The sequence below is a fragment of the Macaca fascicularis genome, chromosome 4, assembly GCF_037993035.2.
Source record: "Macaca fascicularis isolate 582-1 chromosome 4, T2T-MFA8v1.1".
NCBI lineage: Eukaryota > Metazoa > Chordata > Mammalia > Primates > Cercopithecidae > Macaca > Macaca fascicularis.
In genome coordinates, this window is record NC_088378.1 from 89,712,287 (window position 1) to 89,725,581 (window position 13,295).

At 38.7% G+C, this 13,295-nt stretch overlaps 1 protein-coding gene across 24 annotated transcripts in view; it reads left to right on the forward strand.

Annotated features, from left to right (window-relative positions):
• SNX14 (sorting nexin 14) overlaps positions 1–5,772 on the forward strand; it is a 96,665-nt gene extending 90,893 nt beyond the window's left edge. For 23 of the 24 annotated variants that reach the window (XM_005552420.5, XM_074037542.1, XM_005552422.5 and 20 more), the window contains 3 exons: positions 622–713; positions 1,391–1,447; positions 2,669–5,772. In XM_005552420.5, the coding sequence (XP_005552477.2) occupies positions 622–713; positions 1,391–1,447; positions 2,669–2,707 (188 nt within the window). In that variant the 3' untranslated portion in view covers positions 2,708–5,772. The remainder of the gene's footprint in view (positions 1–621; positions 714–1,390; positions 1,448–2,668) is intronic. The other variant, XR_012433631.1, reaches the window with a different exon arrangement.
• Positions 5,773–13,295: the final 7,523 nt, after the last annotated feature.

A 13,295-nucleotide genomic window follows, 5' to 3' on the forward strand; every position in this document is an offset into this window, starting at 1 on the left:
AATATTTGTTATATTTCCTAAAATGATTGGTCTGTAAGATAGTTAATAGTAACTTATGCAAAAGTCCAGAAATTAGGTGTTCATATTCACTGAGAAAAGTCTGCCTTAAAAATTAAACTTCTTTTTTCTGATATTAAGAGCACTATGAAAATATATAGAATAAAAAGTAGAAGCTATCCTCTGCCCACTGTGTAGAAGTCGGCTTATCCTCCATTGGGTGTTAATGTTTACATTTTTCCATGCGTTTCTATACGTGTGTGTACAGATGTGCAAACATCATTTTTGGGTTTAATTTGTTTTGTTTGCCCTTAGTGGGGTAATACAGTAAGTATTATTTTCCAACTAGCAGTTTTTTTTTTAACTCCAGCATTTCTCAGAGCTTGCATTATGCATTGTGCATTGTGAATCTCCAAAAGTGGGATACATGATACTGCATGTGTCAACTTGACCCTAAAAACCTCTTGTCCAGGAGCCTCTTATAGACACACTGGTTTGGGGAGTACTGATTTGCAGTTTTTGCCTAATATCTGGGAAACAGGGTGGTGATTTTGCTTTATGATCCAGTTAATGGTGAGTCATTTTATAATATAAAATTATTTCACATGTGGCCTTTTTGTTTAGATCTGTTAGTCAAGTGTATTGGTGAAGAAACCAAGTATGAAAGCATCAGACTTCTGTTTGATGGCTTACAGCAGCCAGTACTCAACAAGCAGGTAAAGTACATTAAAGCTGATAAACTCGTGTTGGCTAGGTTTGGTGAATGACATAGTAAGGTGTCTGGTAACTTATTAGCTGTATAAATGACACTATACTAAACCAAGGCAATATAATTTTAAACATTCAGATAGAAAAGAAGTTTTATTTGTGTTACTCTTTTTATGTCAGTTTTTTTCTTAATAAGATGAATTATTTTGATTTAAAATTAATATATAGTAATTGCAGAAAATTTGGAATAGAAAATTCATGAAATACAGTAAAAAATTAAAAATTGATAATTCCATTGTTCAAGTCACATAGAATAACCAGTTAATATTTTTATGTTTATGGTTTATGTAAACTATATATAAGCTTTACATATTCTGTTGAGATCTTGATACGTTGTAATTTTGTCTTTTTGTTTTTCTAAAAATTAAAATATTTAACATAAAAATGAATTAATGAGGCATAATAGAGTGTCCTTACGCAAACACATGTGTACTTATTACTTATTTTGGAAATAGAACAATATTGATACTACCGAGGCTATTTTTGTGCTTGTTTTATATTATCAGTCCCATTCCTTGCCTTCTCACTTAGAAGTAACCACAATCTTTAATTTTGTGTTTATCATTTTTATGGTTTTTATGTTTAGTGCCTAACATTTATTATTATTCTTTTTTTGGTGCTTTAGCTGACTTATGTTTTATTGGACATTGTGATACAGGAACTGTTTCCAGAGCTCAATAAGGTAACTGAAAAGCAGTAATTTTATTCATTATTTTCTTAATGGTATACTGACATTTATTTTAATTAGGGACATAAATGTAAGAAAACCCTTGTCTCTGTTCTCTGTGATTCTTTAAAAAATTAACCTCAGCAAGTTGCCTTTTATATTTTCTTTATTAAACATGCCCAAACAAATGTGGGGGACAGCTATTGAATAGCTTCTGCTTTGACTTCATCCCTTTTTAATTACAAGCAGATAGGGACCCTACAGTCTTTCCAGGAGAAGTGAGTTTAAGTCCTAGCACTAGAATAGGCCAAGCTCAGTGTTGTCATCTGCACCATTGTATGCTGTATAAGTCAGAAACTGGAGTATTTTTGAAGCAATTTTTATATAAACCCAAGTACAAAATGAACTAAAATTAGAGCACGATCATATTATTATGTTGAATCTTGAGGATTTTGAGTTTTGAGCAAAGTTTCAAGTCATTATTTTCTGTCTTATTTTTTGACTAATCCTTTTGGTTGGATGAAACAACTATTGTTCAGTGCTGTGGTGTTGCAATGAAGTGTCACTTTTGCAGAGTAGAGGAAACCAGATTTGTGCTATTTACTTATTATAAACTTTAAAGTTGGCCAGGCGCGTGTCTTACGCTTGTAATCCCAGCACTTTGGGAGGCTGAGGCAGGGGGATCACGAGGTCGGAAGATCAAGACCATCCTGGCTAACACAGTGAAACCCCGTCTCTACTAAAAATACAAAAAATTAGCCGGGCATGGTGGCAGGTGCCTGTAATCCCAGCTACTCGGTAGGCTGACGCGGGAGAATTGCTTGAACCCGGGAGGCGGAGGTTGCAGTGAGCCGAGATCGCGCCATTGGACTCCAGCCTGGGTGACAGAGCGAGACTCCACCTCAAAAAAAAAAAAAAATTTCAAGTTATGATATTAAGTGCATGTTAAAACAGAGTGGCAGTTACAGACTTTATATCTTTAATTTTCATGGGAATCAACAACAGGAAACCTTTAGCTATGTTTGAGACTTCATAAGGTCTGTCATTAAATATTGCCTTTTTTTCTCATATCTAGAACATAGATATTACTTGCTCCATATGCCAACCAATTTATTTTGGTTTACAATATATATATGTCTTAGGTTAGAATTTTAATTCTAACTAGAGCTGTTAGGCAATTTACAAATGAACCTGTGTCTTCTTGTCTTATGTTAAATGGATTTATTTTTACTTTAGGTACAAAAGGAAGTTACCTCTGTGACATCTTGGATGTAAACACTTGGATTTGGTATAGAATAACCCATTGAAATTTCTGCTGTGCTAGGGTGGTATAAGTGTACTTTTTTGGGTATATTCTTATATATATTATGTACATTGCTGTCTGAAATTTTAATTATTTTTTGTTTTTAATAAAGACTAACATAAACTTAATAATGATTAAAAGTGATTGAGTCTCATAGCCTGTCATTTGCTAGCTATGATCCAAATTTTATTAGAACATACGTCACTTGTTATTGCCATTTTTAAAAGAGAAAATTCGTAATGATAGGGCAAACAGATAAGACTGATAAACTTCGTATTGTATAACTTTGAAAATAATTATGCCTAGTATGGAGAAACAGGAGTAAGATCTGATTTTCTTATGTAGAGTTAATATATTTTAGTAGATTGGTTTTCCTTTTTTTATTTTGTACATAGTTAACTGTGTATCTATAAATAAAACATCCTGTATAAGTTTTTCATAATAAACAAGGGACTTCTCCTTATTCTTGCTGGGTGTCTGACAGGCCGTAGCCCTGTTCGGTGTGAAAACTGAATACTTACAGATACTTGTGATTGTGTGGTTGCCTCTAAGTTTCACTGAATTGTCTGTAATTATCAATATATTCCCAAAGCTCATATAAACAATTTAGGCAAGTAGGTTTTTAGTTTATGTTGTCTGTTATCTCTTCAAAAGAAAAATGTAGAATTACTTATACTTCTTGAAAGTTAACTTAAAAGATTATTTTTAAAGAATCAGTGTTTCAGAATTTTTGCAGTTCCTTACCATGTCTCACAGTTATCCTTGAAACAAATTTGTCACGATTGAGCATTTTGCATTAGGTTATTGGCTGTAGTGTTTATTCAGAATATTTATTGAGCTTCATCCATGTATTAGACACTAAGCTGGGTAATGTGAGAACACTGAATATAATTTAGAAAATTAACAAATTTAATTATACCATTCATTTTTCTCAAGATTTCAAAAAATGGTTGTTAGGTGTTACAAATTTTTTAAAAGGTTTTCTTAGCAGTTCTGTTATACTTTTAAATACTTGAAAGTTCTAGGATATGTATGAGTTTCCGTGAATCAGTGGGTTTTTTTTCTTTTTTTTTTTGAGACGGAGTCTCGCTCTGTCGCCCAGGCTGGAGTGCCGTGGCGGGATCTCAGCTCACTGCAAACTCCGCCTCCGGAGTTTATGCCATTCTCCTGCCTCAGCCTCCCGAGCTGCTGGGACTACAGGTGCCCGCCACCTCGCCCGGCTAGTTTTTTGTATTTTTTAGTAGAGACGGGGTTTCACCGGGTTAGCCAGGATGGTCTCGATCTCCTGACCTCATGATCCGCCCGTCTCAGCCTCCCAAAGTGCTGGGATTACAGGCTTGAGCCACCACGCCTGGCCCGAATCAGTGGTTTAATACCAAGCCTTAATGAACAGTTACTGATTTCTCAGGGACAGGTGGAAAATTGATCAAACCATTCACATTTAAATCCATGGCATTTTGAATATTATTATTTAAAATGTCATAGGTAAACTGGAAAAATGAAATATTTTACAGCCTTTTTTATGTCATCCTTACCTATTCTTCTTTAAATTGTGATATTCTCTTTATTTAGATAAGAAAAAATTTGTGGGTGTATCATGTCTACTCGAGTTGCCTTAACAAAACACTAGACACTGGGTGGCTTACCACAGACGTGTACTTCTCACCGTTATGGAGGCTGGGAATTCCAAGATCAAGGTGCCAGCAAATTAGGTTCCATTCTGAGGCCTGTTCTCTTGGCTTGTAGGTGGCTGGCTTCTCGCCGTGTGCTCACATGACCTCTTGTACACATGTGGAGAGGTAAAAAGAAATCTCATTCTTTCTTCCTCTTCTTAAAAGGCCACCAATCCTGTTGAATTACGGTCTGACTCTTTGGACTTCATTTAACCTAAATTATCTCCTAAAGGTTCTATCTTCAAATATAGTCACATTGGGATTTATGGTTTCAGCATATGAATTTTAGGATATAGTACAATCCATAACAGTAGGTGAGCTCTATTTAAAGAAGATGTTATGTATAAATGTCTGAACATATACAGTTAATAAACCACATTATGAAAGGTGAAAGGAACTAAAATGCAATCCCTATTTAATTTGCCAGGCACTTTATACACATCATCACAGCAACTCTGAGGTGGTGGTTCTTCTATTTTATAGATGAGGATATGGGGGCCTGAACGAGTGGTAAAATTAGAATTTGAATTAGTATCTCTCTAGTCTTCACGTTCTTGTCACTGTTGCACCTTGAAAGGAACTTGTTTTCAGATGTAGTCACTCTCTGGATCCCTTTAAAAAGTATGCTCCCTGATTTATTTCAAAAATTTACTTTGCACATTCCTTTCTATTCATGTTTGTGTGTGTCCTCTAGTGTATGAGCTTCATGAAGAACACATTTTTAAATGTGTTTACATAAACAGAGCTGTCAGTTTTTCTGGTTGGGGGAGATACAATGAAGTTAAATAGATGTGAAAACACTTTGAAATTTATAAAGAACATGTAAGATTGTGTTAAAAGTATTAAATTTTTTTTCTTCAACTTTTAAGTTCCGGGGTACATGTGCAGGCTGTGTGGGTTTGTTACATAAGTAAACGTGTGCCATGGTGGTTTGCAGCACAGATCAACCCATCACCTAGGTATTAAGCCCAGCATCCATTAGCTATTCTTCCTGATGCTCTCCTTCCCCCTGCCACCTCCTGGACCCCCACCACAGGCCCCAGTGTGTGTTGTTCCCCACCATGTGTCCATGTGTTTTCCTTGTTCAGCTTCCACTTGTGAAAACATGCAGTATTTAGTTTTCTGTTCCTGCATTAGTTTGCTAAGGGTAATAGTTACATATTAGAAGATTCTGATTGAAAGCATTTAAATTACCATTTATTGACTTCCTAAAAAATGTTATATTTTTACAATAGAAGTATAAACAGAAGTCTGATTTGCCCACTGTTGTTCTTAGCAGACTGTATAATGACATATGTACAAGTTATAATTTCAGATATAATCAACATGAGAATAAAAAATGACTGACTGAATGAAGAAACAAATGAGTATGTCTTCTTAGCCCACTATACAGTAGTACTCCTTTATCTGCAGTTTTGCTTTCCAAGGTTTCAGTTACCCAAGGTCAACCAAGGTCTAAAAATAGGCAAGTACGGTATAATAAGATATTTTGAAAGACCGCACTCACATAACTTTTGTTATAGTATGTCATTGTAATCATTCTATTTTGTTAATCTCTTACTGTGCCTAATTTTACATTAAATTTTATAGGTATGTATGTATAAGAAAAACAGTACAGTCATGTGCTTCATAATGATGTTTTAGTCAATGATGGATTGCATATATGACAGTGGCCCCATAAGATTGTAATGGAGCTGAAAAATTCCTGTCGCTTGGTGATATAGCCAACTTAATGTCATAGGACAACATTTGTGGTGATGCTAGTGCAAACCTGTATTTCCAGTCACAGAAAATTGGTAATAAACCACTGTATTACTGGCTTATATATTTAGTATACTTTTTAGCATTACTTTAAGGTGTACTCCTTCTGCTTATAAAAAAAAGAGTTGACTATAAAAAAGCTCAAGACAGGTTTTTCAGGAGGAATTCCAGAAGAAAGCATTGTTATCTTAAGAGAGGACAGCGCCATGCATGCTGCTGCCCCTGAGTACCTTCAGTGGCATAAGATGTGGAGGTGGAAGATAGTGATGTTGATGATCCTGTCCCTGTGTAGGCTTACACTAGTGTGTATGTGTCTTAGTTTTTTGTTTTTTTAAACTTCTGTGAGACAGGGTCTCACTTTGTTATCCAGGCTGGAGTGCAGAGGCGTGATTGCAGCTCACTGCAGCCTCAAACTCCTGGGCTCACGGGATCCTCCTGCCTCAGCCTACCAAGTAGGTATATTCCCAGGCGTGAGGCTGAGGCGGGAGGATCCCTTGAGCCCAGGAGTTTGAGAACAGCCAGGGCAACAGAGTGACATCCTTTCTCTGCAAAAAAAAAAAAAAAAAAAGAGAATTAACCGGACATGGTGGCACATCCCTATAGTCCCAGCCACTTATGAGGCTGAGGTGAGAGGATTACTTGAGCCTGGGAGGTTGAGGCTTCAGTGAGCAGTGATTGTGCCATTGCACTCTACCCTGGGCAACGGAGTGAGACCCTTTCTCTAAAGAAATTAAAGAAAAATAAAAATAGAAAAAAAGCTTATAGAGTAAAATATAGTAAAAGAAAATACTTTTGTACAGCTGTACAATATGTTTGTGTTTCAGGCTAGGTATTAGAAAACTGTCAAAAAGTTAATGCTACTCTTTTTTTTTTTTTTTTTAATTTATTTATTATTATTATACGTTAAGTTGTAGGGTACATGTGCATAACGTGCAGGTTTGTTACATATGTATACTTGTGCCATGTTGCTGTGCTGCACCCATCAACTTGTCATTTACATCAGGTATAACTCCCAATGCAATCCCTCCCCGCTCCCCCCTCTCCATGACAGGCCCCGGTGTGTGATGTTCCCCTTCCTGAGTCCAAGTGATCTCATTGTTCAGTTCCCACCTATGAGTGAGAACATGCGGTGTTTGGTTTTCTGTTCTTGTGATAGATTGCTAAGAATGATGGTTTCCAGCTGCATCCATGTCCCTACAAAGGACACGAACTCATCCTTTTTTATGGCTGCATAGTATTCCATGGTGTATATGTGCCACATTTTCTTAATCCAATCTGTCACTGATGGACATTTGGGTTGATTCCAAGTCTTTGCTATTGTGAATAGTGCTGCAATAAACATACGAGTGCATGTGTCTTTATAGCAGCATAATTTATAATCCTTTGGGTATATACCCAGTAATGGGATGGCTGGGTCATATGGTACATCTAGTTCTAGATCCTTGAGGAATCGCCATACTGTTTTCCATAATGGTTGAACTAGTTTACAATCCCACCAACAGTGTAAAAGTGTTCCTATTTCTCCACATCCTCTCCAGCACCTGTTGTTTCCTGACTTTTTAATGATCGCCATTCTAACTGGTGTGAGATGGTATCTCATTGTGGTTTTGATTTGCATTTCTCTGATGGCCAGTGATGATGAGCATTTTTTCATGTGTCTGTTGGCTGTATGCATGTCTTCTTTTGAGAAATGTCTGTTCATATCCTTTGCCCACTTTTTGATGGGGTTGTTTGTTTTTTTCTTGTAAATTTGTTTGAGTTCTTTGTAGGTTCTGGATATTAGCCCTTTGTCAGATGAGTAGATTGCAAAAATTTTCTCCCATTCTGTAGGTTGCCTGTTCACTCTGATGGTAGTTTCTTTTGCTGTGCAGAAGCTCTTTAGTTTAATGAGATCCCATTTGTCAATTTTGGCTTTTGCTGCCGTTGCTTTTGGTGTTTTAGACATGAAGTCTTTGCCCATGCCTATGTCCTGAATGGTACTACCTAGGTTTTCCTCTAGGATTTTTATGGTATTAGGTCTAACATTTAAGTCTCTAATCCATCTTGAATTAATTTTCGTATAAGGAGTAAGGAAAGGATCCAGTTTCAGCTTTCTACTTATGGCTAGCCAGTTTTCCCAGCACCATTTATTAAATAGGGAATCCTTTCCCCATTTCTTGTTTCTCTCAGGTTTGTCAAAGATCAGATGGCTGTAGATGTGTGGTACTATTTCTGAGGACTCTGTTCTGTTCCATTGGTCTATATGTCTGTTTTGGTACCAGTACCATGCTGTTTTGGTTACTGTAGCCTTGTAGTATAGTTTGAAGTCAGGTAGCGTGATGCCTCCAGCTTTGTTCTTTTGACTTAGGATTGTCTTGGAGATGCGGGCTCTTTTTTGGTTCCATATGAACTTTAAAGCAGTTTTTTCCAATTCTGTGAAGAAACTCATTGGTAGCTTGATGGGGATGGCATTGAATCTATAAATAACCTTGGGCAGTATGGCCATTTTCACGATATTGATTCTTCCTATCCATGAGCATGGTATGTTCTTCCATTTGTTTGTGTCCTCTTTTATTTCACTGAGCAGTGGTTTGTAGTTCTCCTTGAAGAGGTCCTTTACATCCCTTGTAGGTTGGATTCCTAGGTATTTTATTCTCTTTGAAGTAATTGTGAATGGAAGTTCATTCCTGATTTGGCTCTCTGTTTGTCAGTTACTAGTGTATAAGAATGCTTGTGATTTTTGCACATTAATTTTGTATCCTGAGACTTTGCTGAAGTTGCTTATCAGCTTAAGGAGATTTTGGGCTGAGACAATGGGGTTTTCTAAATATACAATCATGTCATCTGCAAACAGGGACAATTTGACTTCTTCTTTTCCTAACTGAATACCCTTGATTTCTTTCTCTTGCCTGATTGCCCTAGCCAGAACTTCCAACACTATGTTGAATAGGAGTGGTGAGAGAGGGCATCCCTGTCTTGTGCCAGTTTTCAAAGGGAATTTTTCCAGTTTTTGCCCATTCACTATGATATTGGCTGTGGGTTTGTCATTAATAGCTCTTATTATTTTGAGGTACGTTCCATCAATACCGAATTTATTGAGCGTTTTTAGCATGAAGGGCTGTTGAATTTTGTCAAAAGCCTTTTCTGCATCTATTGAGATAATCATGTGGTTCTTGTCTTTGGTTCTGTTTATATGCTGGATTATGTTTATTGATTTGCGAATGTTGAACCAGCCTTGCATCCCAGGGATGAAGCCCACTTGATCATGGTGGATAAGCTTTTTGATGTGTTGCTGAATCCGGTTTGCCAGTATTTTATTGAGGATTTTTGCATCAATGTTCATCAGGGATATTGGTCTAAAATTCTCTTTTTTTGTTGTGTCTCTGCCAGGCTTTGGTATCAGGATGATGTTGGCCTCATAAAATGAGTTAGGGAGGATTCCCTCTTTTTCTATTGATTGGAATAGTTTCAGAAGGAATGGTACCAACTCCTCCTTGTACCTCTGGTAGAATTCAGCTGTGAATCCATCTGGTCCTGGAGTTTTTTTGGTTGGTAGGCTATTAATTATTGCCTCAATTTCAGAGCCTGCTATTGGTCTATTCAGGGATTCAACTTCTTCCTGGTTTAGTCTTGGAAGAGTGAAAGTGTCCAGGAAATTATCCATTTCTTCTAGATTTTCCAGTTTATTTGCGTAGAGGTGTTTATAGTATTCTCTGATGGTAGTTTGTATTTCTGTGGGGTCGGTGGTGATATCCCCTTTATCATTTTTAATTGCGTCGATTTGATTCTTCTCTCTTTTCTTCTTTATTAGTCTTGCTAGTGGTCTGTCAATTTTGTTGATCTTTTCAAAAAACCAACTCCTGGATTCATTGATTTTTTGGAGAGTTTTTTGTGTCTCTATCTCCTTCAGTTCTGCTCTGATCTTAGTTATTTCTAGCCTTCTGCTAGCTTTCGAATGTGTTTGCTCTTGCTTCCCTAGTTCTTTTAATTGCGATGTTAGAGTGTCAGTTTTAGATCTTTCCTGCTTTCTCTTGTGGGCATTTAGTGCTATAAATTTCCCTCTACACACTGCTTTAAATGTGTCCCAGAGATTCTGGTATGTTGTATCTTTGTTCTCATTGGTTTCAAAGAACATCTTTATTTCTGCCTTCATTTCGTTATGTACCCAGTAGTCACTCAGGAGCAGGTTGTTCAGTTTCCATGTAGTTGAGCGGTTTTGATTGAGTTTCTTAGTCCTGAGTTCTAGTTTGATTGCACTGTGCTCTGAGAGACAGTTTGTTATAATTTCTGTTCTTGTACATTTGCTGAGGAGTGCTTTACTTCCAATTACGTGGTCGATTTTGGAGTAAGTCCGATGTGGTGCTGAGAAGAATGTATATTCTGTTGATTTGGGGTGGAGAGTTCTATAGATGTCTATTAGGTCTGCTTGCTGCAGAGATGAGTTCAATTCCTGGATATCCTTGTTAACTTTCTGTCTCGTTGATCTGTCTAATGTTGACAGTGGAGTGTTGAAGTCTCCCATTATTATTGTATGGGAGTCTAAGTCTCTTTGTAAGTCTCTAAGGACTTGCTTTATGAATCTGGGTGCTCCTGTATTGGGTGCATATATATTTAGGATAGTTAGCTCTTCCTGTTGAATTGATCCCTTTACCATTATGTAATGGCCTTCTTTGTCTCTTTTGATCTTTGATGGTTTAAAGTCTGTTTTATCAGAGACTAGTATTGCAACCCCCGCTTTTTTTTGTTCTCCATTTGCTTGGTAAATCTTCCTCCATCCCTTTATTTTGAGCCTATGTATGTCTCTGCGTGTGAGATGGGTCTCCTGAATACAGCAGACTGATGGGTCTTGACTCTTTATCCAGTTTGCCAGTCTGTGTCTTTTAATTGGAGCATTTAGTCCATTTACATTTAAGGTTAAGATTGTTATGTGTGAACTTGATCCTGCCATTATGATATTAACTGGTTATTTTGCTCGTTAGTTGATGCAGTTTCTTCCTAGCCTTGATGGTCTTTACATTTTGGCATGTTTTTGCAATGGCTGGTACCGGTTGTTCCTTTCCATGTTTAGTGCTTCCTTCAGGGTCTCTTGTAAGGCAGGCCTAGTGGTGACAAAATCTCTAAGCATTTGCTTATCTGTAAAGGATTTTATTTCTCCTTCACTTATGAAACTTAGTTTGGCTGGATATGAAATTCTGGGTTTAAAATTCTTTTCTTTAAGAATGTTGAATATTAGCCCCCACTCTCTTCTGGCTTGGAGAGTTTCTGCCGAGAGATCTGCTGTTAGTCTGATGGGCTTCCCTTTGTGGGTAACCCGACCTTTCTCTCTGGCTGCCCTTAAGATTTTTTCCTTCATTTCAACTTTGGTGAATCTGGCAATTATGTGTCTTGGAGTTGCTCTTCTCGAGGAGTATCTTTGTGGCGTTCTCTGTATTTCCTGAATTTGAATGTTGGCCTGCCCTACTAGGTTGGGGAAGTTCTCCTGGATGATATCCTGAAGAGTGTTTTCCAACTTGGTTCCATTTTCCCCCTCACTTTCAGGCACCCCAATCAGACGTAGATTTGGTCTTTTTACATAATCCCATACTTCTTGCAGGCTTTGTTCATTTCTTTTTCTTCTTTTTTCTTTTGGTTTCTCTTCTCGCTTCATTTCATTCATTTGATCCTCAATCGCAGATACTCTTTCTTCCAGTTGATCGAGTTGGTTACTGAAGCTTGTGCATTTGTCACGTATTTCTCGTGTCATGGTTTTCATCTGTTTCATTTCGTTTAGGACCTTCTCTGCATTAATTACTCTAGCCATCAATTCTTCCACTTTTTTTTTCAAGATTTTTAGTTTCTTTGTGCTGGGTACGTAATTCCTCCTTTAGCTCTGAGAAATTTGATGGACTGAAGCCTTCTTCTCTCATCTCGTCAAAGTCATTCTCTGTCCAGCTTTGATCCATTGCTGGCGATGAGCTGCGCTCCTTTGCCGGGGGAGATGCGCTCTTATTTTTGGAATTTCCAGCTTTTCTGCCCTGCTTTTTCCCCATCTTTGTGGTTTTATCTGCCTCTGGTCTTTGATGATGGTGATGTACTGATGGGGTTTTGGTGTAGGTGTCCTTCCTGTTTGATAGTTTTCCTTCTAACAGTCAGGACCCTCAGCTGTAGGTCTGTTGGAGATTGCTTGAGGTCCACTCCAGACCCTGTTTGCCTGGGTATCAGCAGCAGAGGCTGCAGAAGATAGAATATTTCTGAACAGCGAGTGTACCTGTCTGATTCTTGCTGTGGAAGCTTCCTCTCAGGGGTGTACTCCACCCTGTGAGGTGTGGGGTGTCAGACTGCCCCTAGTGGGGGATGTCTCCCAGTTAGGCTACTCAGGGGTCAGGGACCCACTTGAGCAGGGAGTCTGTCCCTTCTCAGATCTCAACCTCCGTGTTGGGAGATCCACTGCTCTCTTCAAAGCTGTCAGACAGAGTCGTTTGGGTCTGCAGAGGTTTCGGCTGTGTTTGTTATTGCCCTGTCCCCAGAGGTGGAGTCTACAGAGACAGGCAGGTTTCCTTGAGCTGCTGTGAGCTCCACCCAGTTCGAGCTTCCCAGCAGCTTTGTTTACCTACTTAAGCCTCAGCAATGGCGGGCGCCCCTCCCCCAGCCTCGCTGCTGCCTTGCTGGTAGATCACAGACTGCTGTGCTAGCAATGAGGGAGGCTCCGTGGGTGTGGGACCCTCCCGGCCAGGTGTGGGATATGATCTCCTGGTGTGCCTGTTTGCTTAAAGCGTAGTATTGGGGTGGGAGTTACCCGATTTTCCAGGTGTTGTGTGTCTCAGTTCCCCTGGCTAGGAAAAGGGATTCCCTTCCCCCTTGCGCTTCCCAGGTGAGGCAATGCCTCGCCCTGCTTCAGCTCTCGCTGGTCGGGCTGCAGCAGCTGACCAGCACCGATCGTCCGGCACTCCCCAGTGAGATGAACCCAGTACCTCAGTTGAAAATGCAGAAATCACTGGTCTTCTGTGTTGCTCGCGCTGGGAGTTGGAGACTGGAGCTGTTCCTATTCGGCCATCTTGCTCCGCCCCCCTTCCAGAAGTTAATGCTACTCTCACTCATTTGCATGTTGTGGGCTTTCCTGAATAGGGTGGGGATGGGTAGAATTTTAAGCAGTGATCAGATAATCAAG